Genomic DNA, 26,310 nt, shown 5'->3' on the forward strand with positions numbered 1-26,310 from the left:
AACAATATGCAAGTTTAAGTAAGATTTAATGTTTAAAGTAAAAAAGAGTTATCTTGATTGAGATGTTAGCTGAACCCAAGCAAATTCTTCTTCATATGCCAGACTTCCATCACAAGAAGCTTCACATGTATACACTGCAATGGTTCCCCAATCAAGCGAGTTCGACTCGTTCTTAACATCAAAGTAGTAAAGCAACTGTGGCATTATCTGCACAAGCCATGTATACTGTTACATCTTTAATCTAAGTAACCAACACCGCCCAATTGACCTGTCTACAAAAAAGCCAAAACAAAACCCACCTGAAATTCAAAGAAAGATAGAAAAAATATAACCTTTATTTCATCAGAAGTGTTTTTTACAATAGTCTTGTTTCTGGTGGAGGTATCTTTAGCTGCAGCACTTTTCTGTTAATAAAAAATTTTAGAGAAGTAAAAAAGTGTGATTATAAAGGCAACATGGAAGTTAATGAAACACCAAACATGAAAAATATCATAGCTAAAAACCTTACCAATTCAAATTGGTTAGCGATTCGATTCTCAAATTCTTCCATCACCTTACTTAACACAGATTCTACAAGCTGCACAATCATAATAACATAAAACAGTACTAATAAACAATTTTAATTCCCAAACACCCCCAAAAATCAGTTAACTAGATTACCAGACAATGGGAACCTCATCCGGTTTCTTATCCATTAGAACTGCACGAACAAGCATATTCAACGATGAATTCGGCTGCATAAAAACATAATGTAACTATCAGGATTAGTCATTTAACTATGATAACAAAAACAAACATTTTTTTTGGGGGGGGGGGTAGATTACTAACCATTTTGCTATTCTCAGTTTCAATTAACTGAGAATTCATCGATGTTTCATTCATTGAAACATTCTGTGACAACGAATTCTTGAACGGTTCTGAGTTTTTGCGTATAAAGTTCTTGTTAACCGCAACTGGTTTCACATTCCCACCAAATTTCCAAGCCCCGTTCGCACCCGTTTGTTTCCACACGTGGTAGGAGTTAAGTGCTAGAACACAGTTCACAATTCTAGCCGATTTACCTCCCTAATAATTCAAAAAATAAAAAATAAAAAAACTTTACTGGAAACTAAACATAAACTATTCATTACATGATTTACATCATTCAAAGTTGAAACACCTACTTGTTCCAAATCAGATGCTTCAAAGGTAGGTAATCCCATTTGTTCCACAGCAACCAAAAAGTTTCTAACATTTTCAAAACATTGATAAATAGACAAAGCCGCTCCATCGGGCACAGAAGCTGAATCACACGGGCTTCAACCACCTAAACATGATCAAGAATTCCAAGATTTCTATGAACTTTGAATAAAGTTACACACTTTAATAATATTATTACAAAATTCACATTTTTTTTATAAGAATTACCTTATTAACAGCTCTAAACTCTTCCTCTGAAGGCTGAGCTGGCAATAGTAAAACTAACTGCAATAGTCAACGCGAGAACATGTATACAACAATTGAACTAAAACATTTTTGTTGACCGAACCGTACCGGCTCTAATGAAGATGGGAAAAAAAACAAAAAAATACTCAAAACAAACTAACAATCCGGGCCATGTCATTGTTGACCATCATGGTGTATAATATCCCAAAAACATAATAAGAATGCCATATAATTAGCAACAGTAATAAAACCCACCAACAAAAATAATGAATCTGCATTAATCATCATATGAAGTTAAGGTTTATATCATTTATATATCAAGAAATAACAAGCTAGTACATCTCAAAACCGAGTACAAAAGAAATCTAAAATATTACATAATATCATATCAAAATCTATACCCTCAATGCATCGGACCTGCACATGGGGCACGTGTTTTTCGAAAATAACCAAGTCTTGATGCACGCGGAATGATATTCATGCCCACACTCGAGACGCGCGATCTTGTCGTTATTTTCACAGTCGCACAAACAGATAGAGCAGGTGATCACCTCTTTTACGACCTTCTTTCCTCGTGCCGTGTACACATTTAGATGCTTTGAAATATCTTCTTCGGATAAACCGGAGCCTGCACTTGGTTGCGGTGCAGAATCATCTGCCTCCATCATAAAAGTTTCTTCGAGTGAGTCATAGTCAGACATGTGTTGTGGTCTTGTATACGCGAGTATGTAGTGGTTTTGCGTTGGTTGTCGATTGGAGTTGGGGATGTCGAGAATGAATACGTCGTCAAGAAACGAAACAAATCGAGGGTAGGGTTCGCCCGTGGCGTAATCAACAGGAACGACTTGAACTGGCCGTGGAGCAACACCGTAAGCGTATCGCGGAATGGTGTGGTGATAATAATAATAAGGATTCATCGTACGTGAACAAGAAGAATGAAACTGATGGATTTTTATATGAACACAGGTTGTTAAACTAATTACCGATCGACGGAGAGAAACTATGGAGTAGTGATCGATAAAAGAAAGTATAGATAAGTTGGTATGATATATAGTTTTCTTCTTATTATTTGGTAACTTGCACTACAAGGACTTCTAACGGTAACTTGATGCGTCGATTAGTTAGTATTTGTAAATCAAATATTATCTTGATTTAGTTAGTTAATATATTTCAATCCTATTTTAATGTTTCATCGATTTAGTTATTAGTTATATTTTGTTTCCTGTTCTATATTTTCTTATCATTGTTTGTTGAATCTTAAGTTTATTTAAAAACAATTTTTATTAAACTTTTTTAGATTTTATCGTCAAGATTTGCCTAGTCCAAATATCTCAACTTTTTATCATCTCATTTAATTTTATTCTTTTACCTATAACCCATGTATCAAAGGAATACCGAGGGGTACCTCTATGGTGGCTAGCAAGTCTTCTCCAACGACACATTGATCAACTGTGAGTCGGTACTTTATTTTCAATTTAAAATAACTTTATTTTTTATTTTTAGAAAAATTAATACACATATATAATGAAAATTACTACAAATTACAAATATCTTAAACTCTAATACAAATTATGGATATTAATTCCAAATACAAAAATTAATATAAAATCAACTTAGAGTTAAATTACAAAAAGTACAAAAGTAAAAAATAAACTCTAGCGATGAACTTGCATTGAGCTCGGTTTTAGCTTATCTCTTATGAAAATCATGTATTAAAAGATTTAACATCCAGGCCATGTAGTCAAATATAGTGTTGAGACTCAGTTTTACCACATTTCTTATGATGAAATCTTGTTTTGGACCCAATTTTAACAAAATATCTTGTGGCGATATCATGTGTCGTGATTAGTTTTAACAATCTTCCTGATTTACTTTAAATATGTTAAAAAAAGCCGATCATTGAATTTAAACCAAAACAACATTTTATATAAAAGCATAAAACACTAGGAAGTTGAAAAGAGGTACTTACCCGCTATAGAAACGAGTTTAATATTCTGTGTTTAGTAGTGCAGTGTGTGTAATTTTATGTTGGTATGTAAAGTATATCATTTTATGTATGCTAGTATGGATAGGCTATCGTTCATATGCAAAGCTAAAAATATTAAGGCTAACTGTATGTACTAATTTACACAGTGCTACTTACCAGCTATCTACCGCATTCCCGTTGCGTCCTCACCGCAAAGCGCGGGCACTACTACTAGTATATTTATATGTGTGACCGATAAATGAACTTTTTTTTAACCTATTTAATATCCGATAAATCATATATGGTCATGTACCTAGTAACAACTATATATTACCCGATGGGTTTAGGATGATCTTTACTAATCGGGTATGGGTTTGGGTATACCTAAACTCATCCCAAATCCAACCCATTGCCATCCCTACGAGATTTAGACGGGATTTCAACAATCCCGACTCACTCAGGCACATCATTAAGCAGAAAACAATCTATCACTTTAAGAAAACCCTCTGGAGTCAGGTATATCAAAACCATTCACCTATGCTCCCGACTTATTTTTATTCCTTCTTTCACCCTATTTTGTCGAAACCACCAACGCCCACTGTTATTACCACCATGTCCTCACTGCCGCCATTACCATTTTTATTTTAGTGAATTTTATTTTATTATTAGATAATAGTATTTTTGTCATTTGTATTTTGTTCCTTTGTCTTTTCTTATCAACTAAACAACACAAAATAATGATTTATTTTATTATGGACTAACCAAATAAGACAATAAATAGTAATGATAGATTCTATTCATTCTATTTCCTACTCCTTTTCATAACCAATACCAAACATTATCATACATGTAGTTATAATAAAGAAATAAATTATATAATATATAGTATGTTATATAAAGACAATTAAATTTACATATACAATAATAATAGTTATAAATAAAATTAGTTAAAGAATAGACAAACCAAACTCGATCCTATCATTCCCTAAATCATATTATCTTGTTCTTGTCCTATGATTATAGACATTAAAATTAAAAAAAAAAACATATGAATTGTTGGTACAATGTGCGAGTTATATTTACTTTTAAGTCGAATGTTAAACTCTTATTATGAGAAATCCGCTTAGGTTCAGTTATAGAAGCAGCAGGATGGATTATTTTGACATGTGGAGGTTTGGTTTATGTACAACTTTGTTCGTTTCATTTTCCTTTGTGCGTGTAAGAAAAGTTTTGTAGCTTCTTATACATATTTTCATCATTTATCATGTGTATCTTTCTTTTAAACTGTAATGCAAATGCAAATTTTATTATTATAAATATCGCTCAATGTTAAACGAAGTTGCATACATATTTTAAATTATAAATTGTTTGTCTCTTGTTTACAAGTACGTTGTTATTATGTAATTTCAAGTAATGAATAGACATAAGGTTCGCATAAACATCGAATGTTTGTTGCATATATCGCCAGTATTTGGGAATGACGGACCACACTTACTTTACTAGGTCTATAAAAACAGTGATATATAATCGGTAATCATTTATTTACTGTAAGCAGCTTATAATAATTCAGATGTGTTTTTTGTTTAATGTTTGAAAATTACACAAGCATAACATGAGTTCACTCCATTCAAGTATGGTGTTGCGTACCCCTTTACACGCCTACGTCATCTAAATGGACATACCACTTTTTTATATGGAGTAATGCTTGGTTTTCGTCTATGTGGTTTTGGTTTGATAAAAATTTTTACTTTAATCTAAAAGTTTATTTTTTTAGCTTCATTTATATAAAATTCTTGTCTTTATAAATTCTTTAAAAGCATTTTACATCATTAGGCGTCTTTTATGCCGAATTTGGCATGAGCAAACCAGATACATACTAAGGAGGTAACAAAACATTATCCCAATAGACAATGACAAAAGAAGAATGCAAGTTTAAATAAGATTTAATAGGTATTTTAAAACATTAGTGGAATGCAAAATCAACCAAGAGGATAGAAATTCATCATATATAATAATAATAATAATAATAATAATAATAATAAAAAGAGAGTTATCTTGATTGAGAAGTGAGCTGAACCCAAGCAAACTCTTCTTCATATGCCAGACTTCCATCACAAGAAGCTTCACTTGTATACACAGCAATGGTTGCCCAATCAACCGAGTTCGAATCGTTCTTAACATCAAAGTAGTACACTGAAGAAACACGGATCCAATCCCCGGGTATGGGGCCTGGATCCAATGAGTCCACAGGGTAAAGTACGATAATTACTACCAAAATATGAGTATAACTTCCCAAAGTCCAATGACCGGAACCTGCAAAACAGACACCGTGAGTCTCGCTACAGGAAGGACAAGAGGGGGGGTCTTCCTGTAACCACCATCCGGCGTGAGAATAAGTAATCTTCGTAAATGGAGAAAGTACTGAAGTAAATAGACTAAGTGTAGTCAGAATGTAGGTGAGTGAATGAATACCGCATACCGTTTGACAAGGTATTTATAGTCGAAGGATGTAGGAAGGTGATTAGGCCAGCTGTCCCTTTCTAGAAGATCTTTGATAACCGCCTGGACGCGTGTCCTTTTGAGATATGTTGAGCTATAAGTCCCATGTGCATGGGTATAACAACCTGGACACGTGTCGCCTAATGATAGGACGGATCGCACCCTGTCCATGTGCACGATTATAACAACCTGGCCAGGTGTCCTTTATTCATTGGTTGATAAGTCACGTATTCCCCAAGTAAGAATCGTGAACCTTCTTTTAGAGAGTAGTTATTTGGTGACAACTGTCTCATTGGTATTGTCTTCCGGTTACTTTGGCGGACAGATGTCCTGTCTCGCAGGTAACTTTTGAGGGCGCCAAGATGCTTCCGCGCGTGTTATGAGGACGTTCCTCCTAAACCGTGATATGCGGGTGATCTATATGTCCCGCGAGTGGCCTATTAAAGGTTCCTTTGTGACCCACGGGTGGTACTTAAGGGGTTTTTGGTCTTTTTGGTACCCTACCTCTATAAGTCCCCCCAGTCCAGTGTTTCTTCCGAGTGAAGTCTTTTATGCGGGTGAAATTCTGGACTTAACGTATGTTGGGGTTTTTTGAATTTTTTGGAATTAGGTAGAAAATATCTTCTGTTGGTGTGGATAATCATGAAAAAGGACAAGTTGACCACTCGACAGGCGCGTGAACAGATAATGGAACGTTTTTGACGGCTGTCACTGTACCCGACTGTGCAGCTTTTTCTCTTTTTCGAATTTCCCGCGTGACGTGGCAATCATTGATTGGGCGATGGTTTTCTCTCTCTACTGTTCATATCCCATCGCATTAATTGCGATGGGTATAAATAAGGGGAAACTCCTTCTATTCGAAGTTTTATCACCTTTTTCTTCTGATTATCTTATTGCTTTTCTCTGAGCTTTTCATATATCTCTTTTCTTACTGAGTTTTACTGTAATGTCGAACGTTCAGACTGATGTCGACGAAATACAAGTTTTGTGGGATTACTCAGAATATGAAAAGCTGCTGGATACTTACGGTATTCCACCTGAATGGGGGCCGGAGTTTCCTTCCCCTGGTTCTATAGCCAGTTTTCCCCCGCCTGGGAAAATGGCTGTGTATGCTGATTATTTTGTGTATAGGAATTTCCGTTTTCCCATAACAAAATTTTTCGAGAAAATTTTGACTGCGTATGGGATCCATTTATCTCAGTTACACCCACGTGCTGTGATGCGAATTCGTCACTATGAATTTGTGTGTATAGCACGTGACATGGTACCTCACCTTGATCGATATCCTGTTTTTTACCGTCTTACTAACCGTAATGACTGGTATACATGTCAAGGATTTTCCGACCGGAGTATTGGGAATGAAGTTGAAAAGTTGTCTAAAGAGTGGCGTAGCAAATTTTTTTGGATATCTGAGGATGTGGTACCTTTGCCCATGGTTCGTCGCCCGGTGAATTCCGCCCTTCCGGTGGTTGTCACAGCTGCTCATGAGGGTCGTGAGTGGTATCGTGTTCTTACCATGGAGCCCTCACCCATGCGTGCATTGCCGGAAGAAGCTTTAGTGTGGGCAGGCATGAGCCGGTTGTGGCCAACGGAATTTATGGAACCCATTTTTGTAGATATGAATGAGCGTAAGTTACCTTTCATTGTCTTCTTCTCTTTATTGAATATATTTATGACTAAGTTTCCATCTTTTTCAGGTCGAAGTTCTATGTTCAATGCTCTCTTTGAAAACAGGGGTTGTGTCCGCAAGAGCATCCGCGAGGCGGGAGACCAACCTATTCTTGAGAAAACCAAGTCTCAATTTCTAGTTCCGAAGAAGGGTCGAGCTGAACCTGTAATTTCGAATGCCACATTTGAAACAGGTGCGTATGTTTTAAACCCTCCTCCCCTTACTGCCATTACTTCCGAAGGAATGATTGCCATCTTATCGTCAAGCGATGATGATGGCGATGCTTCTACGTTTTCTGCTTCTGAAGAGGAGGGAGACTTTGATGCTTCTGAACTTTCCTCTGTCTCATCTTTATTGGCAGAATTGGAGAAAAAGAGTGCTTTCATAGCTTCTCAAGCGGGTCACACAGATGTGAAGGCTGCGGGTACTGAGGCGGGACCGTCTAAGAAAAAACGAAAAATTCACCGTCCTAAGAAGCCGCAATACAGCCTTGCTGACCGCATTGATACTGTTGAAGGTGTGTGTTGACCTTTAAATATTGTATTCTTTTATGAGTGTTTGGCTAAATGTAACTTTTTATGCAGATCCGTTGATCTTTAGTGAAGACGTATCTGAGAAGTTATCTACACCAACTCCCCAAGTTGAGAAACAGTCATCTCTTCCTCCAGGGGGAGAGGCGGAAGATAAACCTTCCGCTCCATCTAATGTGCAACTTCTCCCTTAATTGGGATTGCTGTGGAAGAGAGAATGCCGACCCCTCCAATTGTTGTTTTAGCGGAGGAACCCATCAATCAGTCTGAACATGATACTCGCTTCTACTATCTTTTTCAGAATGGGAGTATTACAGGTGATCAACAAGACAATCCTGCTGTTAATGAGGAGGATTCTAGGACCGAGGAGTTTCCTTCTCGACCTCCTCCACAACAGCCTTTCTCCACCCCGGCCCGTATTAAATCTTCGGTTTCCCGTTATTACGGAGATACGAACCTGGGTGATAAACATGATCTGTTTGTCCCTCCATGGGACATTACTAACGGGTCCCGGTTTTCTAATCCTAGGACCTGTATGAATTTTGTTGAGCATTGTGCGCCACTAGCTGAGATGACGTATCAACGGGACCTTTCCCGCCACGACCTTCATAAGAATGTAGCTTATCATCTTGCTAACGCCTTAGCCGGTAGCCAAGAGGTCTTAAGTGAGTGGCGTACTCTAGGTGGGAAGGTAGGGGAAGCTCGCGAGCCGCTGAGGCTGCGAAGAAAGAAGCTGAGGGATATCGTATTGCTGCCCAAACTGCTAAGTGGAAACAAGCCGACGCGGAAAATGCCCTTAAGAGTGAGCAAGATCGCAACGCTGACGCTGCTCATCGATGGAAAGAAGCTTGTGAGAAGCAAACTTCTGTTCTTGAGGCTGCTCGGGCAAAGGCTCAAAAGGAAAGAGATGATCTGGCCCGCTCTCAAGAAGCCAACTCTGCATTGGAAAATCAGGTGGCCCTTCAGGGTGCTCGAATCCACGATCTTGAGGCGGAGCTAAAGTTGAAGAAGGAGCGAGTCGATCTTAAGGACCAAAGTGCTGCTGAAATTCAAACTGTCTATGACTCTCTCCTTCAAGCTCATGAAAAGGCAACTATGGAATCCAAAGAGTTCCGAATGCGGGCAGAACGTGCGGAGCAGGACCGTCAGTGGTTCCTTACTAGGGAGTTGATGCTGTAAGTTGTACTTTGACACTTGTTGTTTAATTCTCATTTTTGATCATGAAAACTTATATTTTTACCCCAACAGGTCGTCCGCCATATCAAGGGAAGTAAGGAGCTTAATGACAGCTTTGCCAATATGATGGCTGCTTCTTCTTCACTTGGGCGTGTTATGGGTTTTCACGAAGGAATGAATTATGCTCAAAGTAACCGCACATTTAAAGATCATCCGCTATATGGTGTAAATGTCAAACAAGATCGTACTAAACGGGTTAGAGAGCACGACGCTTTGGTCTTCCCTTTACAAGATATGCTTCCGGAATTTGCTTCCGCGGATGACGGCGTACAACTTTTGAAGAGCTATCTTGGTGAAGAATCTGAGGATGACTATTCGGAAGATACATATTTAAAGGCTCCGGAAGACCCATCGGCCTCAAACCCTTAGGATAGGCTTAGATGTTCTATAACTTGTAATATTTTCTTTCTCTTTTTGTAATTATTTTTTGGATAATTAATGAGGAAGATCTCTTTATCTTTTGTGAGCATTTTATTGTTTCAAGAAAATATCTTTTAAAAGATATTTTTGAAATCTACGACTTTTTGAAATGTTTGAAAGTTTAAATAAATATGGTGACGTGGCGGAGAGAGAAACTTTTTGAGGACAACTGACAAGACGTGTATGACGCCGTTGACAGCCTGTTTACACTTATTTGAACTTTTTACCTGACGTGTCAGTCACTTGGTGGTTCGCGGTTTCTCTCTCCTCTAGCACTCCATCAGGCGCATTAATTGCGATGAGTATAAATAGACCACTTGTGGTTCCATTCAACTTTTATCACTTACAGATTTCCTTTCTTTCAAACATTTGAGACTTTTCAGCATTCTCTGAGATTTCTTCACCTTTCTGAGATTTCTTCATCTTTCTTTTATTTAAATGGCTAAAGAAAAGAAAGGTGCCCCTTCTATCAATGAAGTTGTCATAGCCCTTAAAGAAGAAGATTTTAACGGACGTTGTTCACGTATATGGGTTGGCGACGGAATGGGAGCCGGAACTTCCGGCTAGTGGTTCTATTCCCACTAGTCCTCCTCCGAAGAAAATGGCTGTATACGTGGACCATTTTATGACAGGGAAGTTCCGGATTCCGGTGAAGAAGTTTGTCCAGTCAATCTTGACGACTTATGGGATTCATATCTCGCAGATCCATCCCTTTGGGATGCTGAGGATTCGACATTTCGAATTTTGTTGTCAAGCTCACAACTTTGATCCCTCCGTTGGCATGTTTGCCGTGTTCTATAAAATGACCTTCCGCGATGGGTGGCATAGTTTTGCATCTATCGAGAAGAGATCTATAGGCACGGAGTGGATCCGTAGCCTTCATGGCTGGAAGCCAAAGTTTTTCTGGATCCGGGAGGATGTCATTCCCTTCACGATGACAAAACGCAAGGCGGAGTCTCCCATGCCTGTGGTTCCTGCCACCGCTCATGAAGGTCATCCATGGTTTAAGATACTGACTTCGACCCCAACTCCCATGCGTCCCATTCACGAGGGAGCGATGGTGAGTGTGAAGATGAGTCGTTTGTGGCCATTCCCTGAGTTGGAACCGTACTATGAGAAAACCGACAAGAGTAAGTTTGTTTATCTTTTTCTTTGTGAACGAGTAATTTCTGACTTGTTTTACTTGTTTATATAGATGAAGGTTCTGCCTTCAACACTTTATTGGATCATGAGGGGGGCATGATGGTACGTCGTCCGATTGAACCGAGAGATGGCCCCTTTTTGGACCGAACTCGTAACATTTTTTTGTTCCCCACCGCCCTTCGTCCGGAGCCTGTGGTCTCCGAACCTATATATGATAAAGGTGAGAAGTACGTTCGAGAAGCTATACTCAAAGGTGAGGGCATTCCGCAACCTCGACCCGTGACTGCCATTACTTCTAGCGGAGTGATCGTACTCTTTTCGTCTAGCGAGGAGTCATCACTTTGTGAAGAATTTTGTTCAACTAATGCTAATAAAGCTGTGGATTCATCTGCAGGTCTTACCCGTCAACGAGCCACTACTAGTCAGGCAGCGGGTCAAGATGATGTCGATACTGCTACGGAAGTTGAGGGTCTGGGACCTGACAATGTTACCGCTGAGGGCAGGTGTCAGGTTATTGACGCGGGCATTTCAAAGGTGGCGGGCAAGCGCAAGGTTAATCCGGTAAAGATTGTCTCAAAGAAGAAAAAATCCAAGAAGACAAATCCCGCCGCCTTGGAAGCACGTTTGGACAACTTGACGCGGAAGACCCTTCGTTAGGTATGCAAAATCCCCACTTTTTTTTTTATCTGCTTTGGATTGGAATATTTCTAACCCATTGTTTAATGTTTTTTTAGTGAATCTGGATAACCTTTCTGAAGGTGTTTCTGGTTTGAAAGATTCACCTCTTCGTCCGCCACCGCCACCTCCTAATACTGCTAAGGATCCAGTTATTGTGGCGGATGACTCCCCTTTGAAGAATAAGGAGGCTGACACAACTGATCATGCCAAGAACTCGCCTTCTTATTATGTTAATCACTTCAGGGATCAAGGGGGGTGTGAGCATGTTTTCCCATGCTCCTCGAACTTCCCCAGATCTTCAGGAGGAAGATCCCACCCCGCATCAACCAAATTGGTCATTACGTCGGGATTCTACATTCCGCGACGTGGACCTCTGTTCAGAATTTTTGCGGGAGAGTCTTCCGCATGGTGAGAGGGAGAGACGTCACCGTAGTATTCGTCAAGAATTACTGAACGCTCATTCTTACTACTTGGCGAATACTATTTCCACCAACCACGAAATAACCAGAGACTGGTTGGCAATGAACGAGCAATGGGACAAGCTGGCGGCCGCTGCATCTGATGCTATAGAGGTAGCTCTTAAAGCTATAAACGAGGCTAGAGAAGCCAGCCAGGCTCTGGAAGCTGAGAAGGTTGCTCGATCCGTTGCTGAGGAGGCCAGGATTGTTCTCCAGAAACAATTGGATGAACAAGCCAAACTAGTGAAGGCCCTTCGAGCTGAATCGGCGACCAAGGACAAGCGTTTATCTGATCTTAATGCCAAGAACCGTGATCAAGCCTTGGAGTGCGCCGGTCACAAAATGGAGCTTGTCCAGGCCAAAGAGAATCGAAAATGGCTACTAGCAGAAGCCATCCCCAAGGTATGTATCTTGCTCGTACCATAAATAATCTAAGTGTTTACAGTTATTTATTAAGAACTATTTTAACAGGTCATCGCCGATGTTGGGGATAGTGATGAGCTTGGGAATTGTGTTGCTATCCTTTTGAAAGCTTCTAAACAAGCTGGCCGTCAACTGGGTTTTCTAGAAGGTTACCAGTTTGGCTCAACTTCCAAGCTTCCTGAGGAGTATGTCTTGGCTGGCTAAGATACTGCTGCGATCCTTATACAGAAATCAAAGTATTTTGATTCTTTGAAATTTTCTTTGACGGAGCAAATATCCGAACTTACTGACAAGGAAGACAGCATCCAACAATTGAAATCTCTTCTTGAACACGATGAGGAATATGAAGGAGGAGAAGATGAGGGAGGCGAGGGTGCGGGACATAACGATGTTGCGCCGTAGATAAATTTTTCTTTTTCTTTTTATTTAAACTCCTCTATGTCTTGTAATCCCTTTTTGTATGAATGAAGAAGGCTTATTTTTATATCTGGTACACTTTGTTTATTTTTCATAATATAAGTGTTTGGAGGATCTTCTTTGTGTACTAATAAAGGATTACATATCAATACAAGATTTAAATGACTAAAATAGAAATTTCTATGATTGAGGCATAAGCCAAATTACAAGAAGTGAAATTACATAAGTTGTGAACGTCTAATTAGGCACGCATGCCAAAAAGGAAAAACAAACTACATGTAGCATTTCTTTAGTTGGGCTCCATTTCAAGTTCTGGGGATCTCAGTCCCATCCAACTTTTCTAACTTGTAGGCACCTTTGAATAAAACTTTCTGGATTTTATAAGATCCTTCCCAAGTTGGGGCCAACTTGCCCGGAAGCTTCGTTATTGCGGAAGACAAAGTCTCTTGCGTCAAATTCACATCTTCGGATCCGCGAGTTATAATATTTTTGCAACTGGCGTTTATAATTATGCTCGCGGATGGATGCCAACTCCCTTCTTTCTTCAAGGAGGTTGAGGTTCATCCGGAGTTCATGATCATTATCCTCGATCATAAGAACTCTGGCGGAAGGGATCCCAATCTCGGCCGGGATCATGGCCTCTGTGCCATAGGTTAAACTAATGGGGGTTTCGGAATTACTGGAATTCCTTTGAGTGCGGAAGGCCCATAATACATGGGGTAATTCATCGACCCAACCCGTCCTTTTAGTTCCTAATCTAGCCTTAATTCATTCTTTATTGGTCCGATTAGTCCTCTCAACTTGACCATTTGCTTGCGGGTGAGCTACTGAGGTGAAGGTTTGAGAAATACGCAGCTCTTTTAACCATTCTTGTAACCCACTGTCCGCAACGAGTTCCAGGGGAAGACCAAACCGGCATATTTAATTCCCACATGAATTTTTTAACACTTGCTGCTGTTATGGAGGCGGCCGGTTTAGCTTCTACCCACTTTGTGAAGTAGTCGATAGCTACTATCAAGAATTTAACACGTCCGGGGGCTTCGGGGAAAGGTCCCATTATGTCAATCGCCCATTTCTGGAACGGCCAAGCCTAAGTAACTGGGACTAACTCGTTCTTTGGTCGTAGCGTATTAGGGGCATGACGCTGGCATGAATCACACTTTCTGATTTCTTGCACAACATCTAAATGCATTCCTGGCCAATAATATTCGGCGTTCATTAGTTTCGCTACGACCATGCGCGGGCCAGCGTGAAGACCACATATGCCTTCATGAACCTCTCTGATCAAATAGTTCGCGTCTTCGGCATCCACACATTGAAGTAGTGGTCCGAGGAAAGAACTTCGGTATAAAACACCGTCATGTATTTGATAGTTCAAGGCTTTGTGTTTTATCTTCCGGGCCGCTATTTTTTCTTCCAGGAGGATTCCGGATGACAAATCAGCTGTAATGGGTGTCATCCAAGATTCCGCTCCGGTTTGAATTACCAAAACTTGATGTTGCATAACAGACGGGCGATCCAACACTTCGACACGTATGTCTTTAGCGAAATGTTCGAAGTTTGTCGAAGCTAGTTTGCTAAGAGCATCCGCCGGTTTGTTTTCGCTTCTCTTAATATAAATGACTTTACATGAGGAAAATTGAAGTATTAAATCTTTCGCCTGTGATACATATGAAGCCATGACATCATTTTTTGCTTCATATGTACCATTGATCTGTCCTGCAATCAACATGGAATCCACCCGGGCTTCCAAATGCTTAACCCCAAGTTTTTTGGCTATCCGTAAGCCTGCCAAAAAAGCTTCATACTCTGCCTCATTATCGGTACTTTTAAAGTCTAATTTTATGGCGTATGTAAACTCATGGCCTTCGGGATTGACTAGCCTGAGGCCTGCGCCAGATCCCTCACTGCTTGAAGCTCCGTCCATGAATAAAGACCAAGTCTGTCCCAATTCCGGAGGTGCTTGGGGTTGCTGCTCAATCAAACATTCTTTTTCTTTGTAGTGCGTGACTTCTGTTACAAAGTCCGCCAACACCTGTCCTTTGATTGCTGGTCTGGGTTTATATTCTATCGCGTGATCACCTAACGCGATAGCCCATTTGGCCAGTCGCCCGGACAGTTCCGGTTTACTGAGGACGTTCTTGAGCTTGTATCCGGTTAAGACGTTGATGGGATGCCCTTGGAAGTATCTGCGGAGACGTCGGGCAGCATATACCAATGCCAAAACAAGTTTTTCGAGCATAGAGTATCTTGTTTCTGGGTCTGATAGCGTTCTGCTGACATAGTAGATCGGCGTTTGAACATTCTTTCTATCCGTCAGAAGGACAGCCCCGATGGCAATGTCTGAAGCTGATAAGTACAACGTTAAAGGTTCTCCCGCATGGGGTGCTGTTAACGTGGGCAATTCCATCAAACATTTTTTAATCTTCAAGAAAGCTTGTTCCGCTTCTGCGGTCCATTTAAATTGTGCTTTCTTGAGGCAGTTTCTTAGTGTTGAGATAAATGGATGAGATTTGGCTGCATGGTTTTCCAGGAAACGATTCAAAGCAACCAATCGACCATTGAGTGTCTGAACTTCCTTGAGGGAAGAAGGAGAAGGCATGCATGCTACAGCTTGAACTTTGTCTGGGTTAGCTTTGAAGCCCGCACCCTTGACAATTACTCCAAGAAACTTTCCTTCCTCCATTACGAATGAACATTTGGCTGGATTTAGCTTCATGTTAATGCTCTTCAAGGTTTCAAATGTCTCTTCAATATCTCTCAGCATCTGGTCTTCCTCAACACTTTTAATTACGAGATCATCCATGTAAACTTCCAGATTTCGACCAATTTGATCTTTAAACGCTACGTACATTAATCGTTGATATGTGGCTCCCGCATTTTTTAATCTGAAAGACATCATTTTATAACAAAAGGTACCTTGATCGGTGCGAAATGCTGTTTTGTCTTCATCGCCCGCTGCCATGCGGATCTGATGATAGCCTTTGTAGGCATCCAGGAAGCATTTGAATTTGAATGGTGCCACAGCATCAACCTTGAGGTCTATTTCCGGCAGAGGATAACAATCCTTAGAACATGCTTGTTTAGATCTTTAAAATCTATACACATCCGCCATGTCCCGTTGTTCCTGGGGACGATAACCGGGTTAGCGACCCAAGTCTGATAACGGATTGGCCGGATGATCCCAGCTTGTAAGAGATCTTGGACTTGCTCATTCATTGCCTTTGTTTGTTCCGGATCCATCTTACGTTGTTTTTGAACAATTGGAGTAAACAACAGGTTTACCCTTAATTTGTGTTCCGCAATGCTCCGCGGGACACCAGTCATGTCTGCGGGTTGCCATGCGAAAACATCAATATTTTTTTATAACAACTGTTCAGAAAAGTCCGTACTATCTCGGAGATAGCAGGTCCAGTCGTTACAGTTTGATCAGGAAACTTTTTGTTCAGAACCCATTTTTCCGGTTCAGTCCTCAAAGTTTGTTTTGGAACCTTGCTGGGTTTTGAACTCTCGGTTGCAAAACAATGTCGATTGACATGAATTATTGCTATGCCGGTGCAAGTTGGAACTCCTACTGCACCATGTGCCGTGGACGGATGCGCATTAAAGTCACCAATCGCTTCTCGTCCGAGGATAATGTCAGTTTCGATGTTGCTAGTAGAACCAGAAATTCGACCTCCTCGGTCCGCGAATGAATTCCATCACTCAGGGTAACCGGGAATGAGATTACCCCTCGCGGATGCATTATTTCCCCTCCAGACCCTGATACTGGAGCATGGATAGGTTTTAATCTTTCTTTATCCTCTTCGTCAAGCTGTTCGAAGCATTGTTCGTACATAATATCCGATGTACTACTGGTATCGAAGAAGACGTATTGGGAGCGATAATGTCATAAGAGGGCAGTTATGATCAGGGGGTTCTTGTTGTTTGGGCCCCCTTGATTCGTGGGAAGATCACTGGCTCATTCTTCCACTCCTCATCATCAGATTCCTTTCTCTTATTCCCTGTATCGTACCCGCCTTGTATCATATGGGCGTTTAAATCTTTAACTTGCTTTTTACTTGGGCCTTGGTTGTCTCGAACGGGAGCTTTACCGTTATCAGGTTTTCCACTCTTCACCAAGTGCCTGAGTTTTCCGGACTTCACAGCCGCCTCAATTTCATTTTTTAATGTTCTACAGTCATTCGTATTATGACCAATGTTGTCATGATACGAACAATGTTTCTTGGCATCCAAGAATGACCTTCTTGTCAGTGGCTGTGGTTTTCTAAAATTTGTATTTTCTGTAGTGAGAATTTCAGCAGGAGTCTTTGAAAGAGGAGTCCAATTATTGGGACCTCGGTTCAAGGGTCCCGCTTTGTTCTTGCTGCCTATGAGGGATCTTGCATCGAATGGTTTTGACACTTCCGCACTTGGCTGAAGTCTTGACCAGATAGGCCCTCTCGCCTGTTTATTGGGTCTCGGTGTCTGAAATTCGACTTTAAATTTTTGCTTCGGATTACCATTCCCCAAAGTTTTTTCAGTGTTAGCATACAATTTTGCCGCAGTCATAAGATCATCCCACTCTGTTGGCATTCTATCTCTGCCAGTAAGTGTGCGGACTAGATCGTCACATTTGACATTCTTGCGGAAAGCACCACGAAGCATGTCTTTGCTTATCCCGCCGATGTTCAGACTCTCGTCATTGAATCTGGTAATAAAATCTTCTATGGACTCGTCATCACGGCGAATGACATCCAAAATTTCTGATTGATCTCGCGTATGTTTCTTCTGCTGGTTGAACTGTTGAGAAAACTTTTTTATAAGGTCATCCCAGCTGGAAATTTGACCATCAGGTAACTTTTCAAACCATTCTCTTGTCGCCCGTGTTAATGTCAATGCAAACATATGACACCAATAGGGGAGTGTCCAACCACCGACACCACCTACTGCCACGAAGTTCTGGAGATGATCACTTGGATCAGTCATACCATTGTATTTACCCACCGATGTAGCTATTTTAGCATTGACAGGGAAGGGTGTTGTAGCATACTTGCTATGAATTTCGATTTTTCAGCAAAGGCCGCCGGGCGATACGGTTTAGTGAAGTCTCGTTCAGCGTTACTATAGTACTCAGTGTGGCGGACTATGTCCTGCGGACGACTGCTTCTTGCCCGTGAGCTCATCCTACTATCACTGGTATGCATACTGTATTCTCCCGGTTGGTAAGTTGAGTCGTAACTATCAAATTCTTATAAGTAAGATGGCATTCGCATATTTATGCGAGGACGAGGTCGTAACCTTGGTAATTTGCCAAACTCTGGTTCCGTCTATTGGCTGTAACGGATCTGACTTCCTCTTACTGTTGGTGGAGGAGAAGGAGATCTACTGGGAGATTCCTCATAATTCAAAGTGCGAGCATGAAGTCGTTCATCACGTTTTCTGCGCTTATATTTAGCTACCAAACTTTGTTGTTGCACATGGAGACACTCCTCGAGAGTTATCTTTCCTCTGGATTTGGAATTACGTTGATGAGACCTCGCCATGTCAGAGTTGCTGAATCATCTTCCAAATCCAATACAGACTTGTTTCGGAGAGTCTCTTCCGTAATCCGTCTGAGATTACCCAAATTGGAACCTTCCGGTGCCGAGGCACGTCCCATGTCTGTGAGAGCGGGACCGGTTGGTGTTGTAACATTTTCTAGGGTAAAACCCCCAGGTGTTACGTCGGTAATTCGTGACCCTGGAGTTGTGACACGTTCAAGAGTACGGCCACTTAGGGTCGTAATAAGTGCAAAAACACTAAGACCCGGAGGTGCTTCCGTGTTAGTTACACGTGAATCGGTGCAGAGGTTCCCGCCGGCCCTTCCAGAAGTTTACTCATATCGAATGAACCAAAAAACCAACGAAAACTATTGCTGTTCTAACACCAAACACGGATGGCGCCAATGAAGAAACACGGATCCAATCCCCGGGCATGGGTCCCTGGATCCAATGAGTCCACAGGGTAAAATACGATAATTACTACCAAAATATGAGTATAACTTCCCAAAGTCCAATGACCGGAACCTGCAAAACAGACACCGTGAGTCTCGCTCCATGAAAGACAATAGGGGGGGTCTTCTTGTAACCACCCTCCGGCGTGAGAATCAGTAATCTTCGTAAATGGAGAAAGTACTGAAGTAAATAGACTAAGTGTAGTCAGAATGTAGGTGAGTGAATGAATACCTCATACCGTTTGACAAGGTATTTATAGCCGAAGGATGTAGGAAGGTGATTGGGCCAGCTGTCCCTTTCTAGAAGATCTTTGATAACCGCCTGGACGCGTGTCCTTTTGAGATAGGTTGAGCTATACGTCCCATGTGCATGGGTATAACAACCTGGACACGTGTCGCCTAATGATAGGACGGATCTCACCCTGGCCATGTGCACGGTTATAACAACCTGGCCATGTGTCCTTTATTCATTGGTTGATATGTCACGTATTCCCCAAGTAAGAATCGTGAACCTTCTTCTAGAGAGTAGTTATTTTGTGACAACTGTCTCATTGGTATTGTCTTCCGGTTACTTTGGCGGATAGATATCCTGTCCCGAAGGTAACTTTTGAGGGCGCCAAGATGCTTCCGCGCGTGTTATGAGGACGTTCCTCCTCAACCGTGATATGCGGGTGATCTATATGTCCCGCGAGTGGCCTATTAAAGGTTCCTTTGTGACCCGCGGGTGGTACTTAAGGAGTTTTGGGTCTTTTTGGTACCCTACCTCTATATACACCACCTGAAATTCAAAAGCCCGATCGCTGCCACATGAACTGCATCTAGGTATATCAGCATTTGATGGCCGGCCACTTAACATGGGCCACAACGGTATAGTATCGTGTCTAGAATACCTGCAACAGTAACAAAACAAATATTTCAATCCCTGATGTAAACCAAATTATAAAGGTTTCGAAATCACCTTAATACTTGTTGCGGGTCCCGAGCTATTCTTTTAGTAAAATATGCCCAACTCTTTGCCTCGCCGACATCCTTTAACGAAAAATATGAAAATTTTTTAAGGAGTGAGTCATAACTCATATGCAGTTATGCACATGTTAAGTACTCATTAAACAATTTATATACATATATACCTCAGTATCATTACGCAATACATTTCCATATGTGTTAATGTTTGGCATTTCAGGGTCTAACTTAGGTTCATCCTCGTACACGATCTCAAGTTCTGGCCAGATAGCATTGCTTGCAGCTGTTTAGAAAAAAGTATAAATAATATGGAAATGTACGTAATCCTAACCAGTCACTTAATGATCCAATATCACGAATATGCAAAGTGTAACCCGAAAAGGAAGAATACGAGCCTTTTGGTATATCCTCTGAAGAGTTATCGGGCCCAGAATTCGATGGCTGAAGCATAAGGTCTGTTGTTCTACATTGATCATTTTTATGAGTTGAACACCAGTGAATATCCTTCATAAAAGAAACAGGTATGAATAACCAAATTTAACAAACAAAAACATATAACAAAACCAAGAAATTAGCACTGCGGTAAAAACCTCGTGCGTCTTGGACAGTAATGAGCTCTTTTGCAGTTACTACAAACTTTATCTCCTCTCCATGTACCACACCAGCTACAAAGTGGAGCTACAAAAACCATAAAACTACATATTTAAGTAATCATATATCTCATATCTGTGTTACCAAATGTAACTATATAAAAAAAAGTAATGAAAATTAAATTAAAGCAAAATTTCTCTACCTGCTGTCCCTAAAGGCGTGTCACTGCCATCGTTTCTAGGATCTTCACAGGAGTAAAACTGATTATCGCGAGGGAGTTGACAACGAAAGACCTTGACACTTAATTAAATAAAAGCAGCATTAACAAAGAGACAATATATAAGACAATCTGATATGTTAATAATATAAATCTAATCTAAGATTACCTCCTGGATTGTTCTTGTGGGTGGCGTTTCCGTTATTCATGTTGGTCTCGGAGAAGACACGACATTGATGTGCACATGAACACAAATAAGGTTCTATGGTATGTTGATTCCCTTTCAGAAACTGGAGCATAATACTACAAAATAAATTATCAAAAAGATTACATTAACTCAAAAGTCGCAACTCATATGTAATGCTTACAATGTATCTCACAAATGAAAATGCTATTATTATTATTTTACCTAAAGCAAAAATCGAAGAGGCTCACCGCATATGCCACACACACATGATTTACCGGATGGTAAGTTGATTGGATTCAGCCAAGCCTAAAGAGTCATCAATAATAAAAAGGGTCGTTATATTCAAACATCACCCCCATGGTGTGTTAAGAACTCTATGCAGTTCGTATAGGGGCTATACGAGTCGTATAGCTCTCGCATGACTAAGTAACGTATAGGCTTTAAACACCTGACACTCTCCAACACAAAAGAACAAAACTTTGTGTTGTATAGCCCCTATACGACATGTCTAGGCTTCAAACACCTGACACATTCCAACACAAAAGAACAAAACTTTGTGTTGTATAGCCCCTATACGACCTGTCTAGGCTTCAAACACCTGACACATTCCAACACAAAAGAACAAAAAATTGTGTTGTAATGTACGGCTCGTATAGGCCCTATACAAGCCGTATATATAGACGCATATGGTGTCCAGATAACCTATATCTATATGGTGTATGAATAACCTATGCCTAATAAAAAAAAATCATTCAAATTATATTCACCAACTACTTATATCAATTTTAGTATAAACTATATTATTAATTATGTATCAGAATGTGAATGTATATACATACAGGAGTTCCTCCAGCTTTGCATGGAAATAGTTGGCGAAGAAGTGACCATGCATGCCGCGGTTTATCGACAAAACCTAACTCCACAAGAGCTTGTTGTTCATCTTCATCTTCATCTTCATCCTCTTTGAAGAAACATGGATCTACTCCCCTCAACGGGTCCCAGATCCGATGAGTCAACAGAGTAGGATACGGTTAACTGCTGATACGATACGCCTTGATCTTCTTCTCCGGTTGATCAGATCTGCCATATAAAAGTGGGGGAGTGGAGGTGACTGCTAAGAGAATGAACTCTTGTTTACAGACACAAAAATATGTGGGAGCCAAGGGTCCAAGAGAAGGTCCTTTCAATGTATGATAAAGGCTCCTTATATAGGGACTCCATGGCTACCATCATGAACCCTAACCTTTATTGGGCCAGGCCCGGTTAGGGGTTAAATCCACAAACCCCCAGCCCAATGGGCTTAATTAGTAGACAATAATAATAATGCAATAAACATAATATATTATGTAATAAATAAAAGGTCGTACCGGGTTTGACGTACCATACACCTACAAGTCCCCCCCAGTCCAGTGCTTCTCCAGGGCGTGCAAGCGGTTTGGTGAAGTGCTGGACTTATAAGGAATGCTCAGGAGCGAGGAGTAGTGCGTTTTTGACCCAATGCTTTCTATACGGACCTTTTTGCATGTGCGTCTACCTTATAAGGATTCCCAACCTTTAATTTAGCCGTGGCGTTGGCATTAGCCTGTAGCCATGGCGTTGGCATGAGCATGTAGCACTGGCGTTGGCATTAGCCTGTTATTTGGACGTCCTCCATCCAAAAATGACATACATGTCACTTTCGGCGCGCACACCGGGTATAATAGGATGTCTTCCATCCTCGGGTGAATTATGAGGTGTGCCCAACCTTATATTTGGATGTCTTCCACCGCGCTAATGTAGTGGTGATATACCATGATAGTCCCCTAGTTCATTGCTGCTAAATAATGTTAGTAGCATTGAACTTGTAATAATAAACTTGTTAGTAATGTTTCAATCACATGCGCGGATGAGTATAAAAAACTTTTTATATCATGTATAAAAATGATATTTGTTGTTTTAAGATGTCATATGAGATTAAGTAATCATTCATAGTCATATTTACTAATAATCGTCCCAAAGACTTGGTAATACGAACGTTTATTAGTAAAGTCTTTGACATCGTCCATTTCATTTCATAAACAAGTATGTAAGATTAGTTTATTAATAAAAATGGAGATCGTGTCAAGACATGACTTGAGCACCGCGCTTTATAACGGTATGTTTGTATATCCGCATATACGCAAATATATATATTTACGTATAATAAAAAGTCAAGAATAAAGCGTTAAGATACTTACTTTTTTTTGAACCAACACAATTAAAAAGAGAGGACCTTTTGTAGTAGAATTCAACCCCTGTCATATCTTGATGCACGGTAGAGAGGCGGAGTGTAAATACTCAACTCTATACTTTTGTTCCATGATAAATATGACATAATAGTTTAGGGGACTCTTGTGAAAATTGAAAATTAATTCTATTTAAAGAATTTATGGCCATGTGCTGCTACTGACAATGTTTACGTTAAAGGTGTTTGAATGGAGTACCAGTTCACCACCATAATAATATATCCACCATCTTTCTCTTTTTGTTCGCTTGAAACAGAGTATTATAATTTCATCGGAGCTCGGAGCACAGTAAAGACACGTGGTGACTGACGTTTAGTCCACCGTCGTACATACGTGACCCGCATGATTCATATATGGCCCGCATGGAGTTTCCCGGAAGCCGCTGCTGACTATCCAAAGCTTTCCTCGCTGTCTGAGGAAGCTCGAATTGACCCGCCATAAATTTTGTGTGATCTGCGGGAACCAAATTTGACCCGTAATTGTTCCGCTATAGGTCACTTGCCCTGCAGAAGCTTTGCTTGTGGCCCGTGGTCTTAGTTGTTGGTTGGTTTGAGGAAACGTTTGGTCCGCGGGAGTAAGATTGACCCGCCGTAACTTTTCCCGGGGCTTTTGCATGATCCGCGGAAGTTAAAAGCTATGACCGCGGAATCCAGAGATGACCCGCCCTTGTTTTGATCGGAGCTTTTTAGGTGATCCGCATAAGCTAGAAACTATGACCGCGGAAGCCGGAAATTACCCGTCATTGTTTTTTCAGGCCCGTGGAAGCCGTGTTTAATCCACCATTGCTTTGCTTGAAGCCTGTTAGGTGATCCGCGGAAGCTAGAATTGAGTTGTAAGTCACCGGAGCTTTCGTAATCAACCCGCGGAAGCTTTTTCGCGGCTCGCGGATGACAGAAATTGATCCGCAGAAGCTATACGTGCAGCATGCGGAAGCCGAAATTTGCCATCAAGAAAGTTTGCGGAAGGCGGAAATGACCCGCCTTAGCTTTGCCCGGGCTTTTTACATGATCCGCGGAAGCTGAAATGATACGCCGGACCTTTTATTTAATCCGCTTGAGTACGCATGGAGTACGCAGCGGCCGTAGTTGGCTTCGCGTAACACGCATGCGTGCATAGTGACGGAGTGTTTCACCTTGACGGCGTGCGTGAATAGTGGTGTCCGCACCTACGGTGGCCGGAACTTACTGCTTGATCTCACACATGGCACGCAATACTCGGATTTTGATCCGCGTGAACCTTCTGTGGTGGTTAGAATTGATCTATCTGCACCCGTGGTTGCCGGAATAAATACGTTGCACACCCGCCGTGGCCTTCACATAATTTTACTTGGTAGTGATACTCATAAAATATTATAACGTCTTAAGTGACTGTGACATTTGAGGTGATAAGCTGCAGGTATTTCATGGAGAAAATGTTCCTCTAATAAGACAAAAGTACAGTCTATTTTTGTATCAATTTATTGCTTTATGGTTGGAGATTCAAGAAAAATTAGAAGCTCCTCAAACTCTGATCTCAAAAGTCAGGTTTGAAATAATCGTAACCTGATGTTCTTCGCCCCTAAAAACGCAGATCCAGTTTGTATTGATTTTAAAAGATCATTGACCTTCAGATTATATCAGATCTGGATATTGTGAGAGAACTCATATTTGTTTTCAGATCTAGGAGTTTTAACCTTCAAAATCGACTAATGTTCTGACTCGCGGGTCGCGGTGCGGACGCCGGAGTCTTGACATGTGGATCGCGGGACTCGCAGGTCGCGGTGTGGACGCTGGAGTCTTGACATGCGGATCGCGGGATTAGCGGGGATTAGACCCGAAGGGCGTTTCACGAGTCCGCGAAAGCCTGAGTTGGTCTTCCAGAAAACGTTTTTGATCAGTGGACGCTGACTTTGGTCTCCATAGCAAGCATGCAAGCTGCTTCCTTGGATTTAAACAACCACAAGTGTACAAAGTGTTGGGGAGTTTTTACTTTGTGTTTATTGAGACAAAATAAACATGAACCACATGTTGAAGGGTCATTCCTGAACTTGGGAATTAATTTCTTTTCACCCAAAAAGCAAAACATTACTCTAAAAAGCTATTTTGTCAGATCTGGCACGAGAAGACAAAAGACTCACCATCAATGAATGCTCCCTCTCATAATTTAGATCTAGTGGACCCAGAACATCATTTATCTCTTATTTTTCCACCATATAGTGAAAGAATCGTCATTCATGTGACATTATTTGCCCAATTAATTTTGAATTTTGTACCGGAACAATATTCAGATCTTCAATGTAACTTGCACTTTGAAATACAAATTTGTAACTCAGATATGTAATTATGTATTTGAAATCGTGTGTAAAAATAACATGAAAACAGATCCTCATAAGATTACACTTGACTCATGTCGGAGCGTAACTTTGTCCGGAGCTTTTGCATGATCCGCGGAAGCTCACAAGTTATCTGCCATTGAGTAAAGATTAGCGCACATGCTGCCCACTATGGCATGAATCGCCGGAATGCGCATGCGGCTTGTCATGGATATGCGGAAGCACCCAAGTGATTCGCCATTTATCACTTAGCGCGCATGCGGCCCGCTATGGCGTGAATCGCTGGAACGCGCATGCGGCTATTCATGGATTTGCGGGAGAACTCAAGTGATCTGCCATTTATCACTTAGCGCGCATGCGGCCCGCTATGGCGTGAATCGCCAGAACGCGCATGCGGCTAGTCATGGATTTGCGGGAGAACTCAAGTGATCCGCCATTTATCGCTTAGCGCGCAGCGGCCTGCTATGGCGTGAATCGCCGGAACGCGCATGCGGCTTGTCATGGATTTGCGGGAGAACTCAAGTGATCCGCCATTTATCGCTTAGCGCGCATGCGGCCCGCTATGGCATGAATCGCCGGAACGCGCATGTGGCTTCATGGATATGCGGGAGCACACAATTGATCTGTCATTACCACGCATACGGCCCACTATGGCGTGAATCGCCGGAGCGCGCATGCGGTCCGTTTTGGCTGAGCGTTTAATAACTGCGGTTCTAATGCACAGGTATGGTACCGTAGCTCTGATGGTGTGGAGGTGCGCTGGTGGCCTTGATTCTGGTACACACCGGCTTTATGACTTGCGAGATGGTGGCCTTCACATTCTCTCACTTGGACGTGATGGTAATAATATATAAATTAATGTCTAAAGTGACATAATATTATTAGAGGTGACAAGGCTACATGCATGTCAGATAATGTTCCCCCAAATTAAACCAGCTG

General features: G+C 41.2%; 1 protein-coding gene and 1 pseudogene across 1 annotated transcript; both read right to left on the bottom strand.

Annotated features, from left to right (window-relative positions):
• Positions 1 to 45: 45 nt before the first annotated feature.
• Positions 46 to 23,499, bottom strand: LOC143623301 (uncharacterized; annotated as a pseudogene).
• On the bottom strand, positions 425 to 1,394 carry LOC143623313 (kinesin-like protein KIN-14I). The gene is made up of 3 exons (XM_077094247.1): positions 829 to 1,394; positions 666 to 734; positions 425 to 577 (listed from the first exon to the last, which is right to left on the bottom strand). Exons 1-3 carry the CDS (start codon positions 880 to 882, stop codon positions 443 to 445), a joined length of 258 nt encoding a protein of 85 aa, XP_076950362.1. The 5' UTR covers positions 883 to 1,394; the 3' UTR covers positions 425 to 442.
• Positions 23,500 to 26,310: the final 2,811 nt, after the last annotated feature.

Source organism: Bidens hawaiensis, unplaced genomic scaffold (assembly GCF_021521415.1).
Source record: "Bidens hawaiensis isolate Kalapana, Puna unplaced genomic scaffold, B.hawaiensis_p1.1 tig00003372_1, whole genome shotgun sequence".
NCBI classification, from domain to species: Eukaryota; Viridiplantae; Streptophyta; class Magnoliopsida; order Asterales; family Asteraceae; genus Bidens; species Bidens hawaiensis.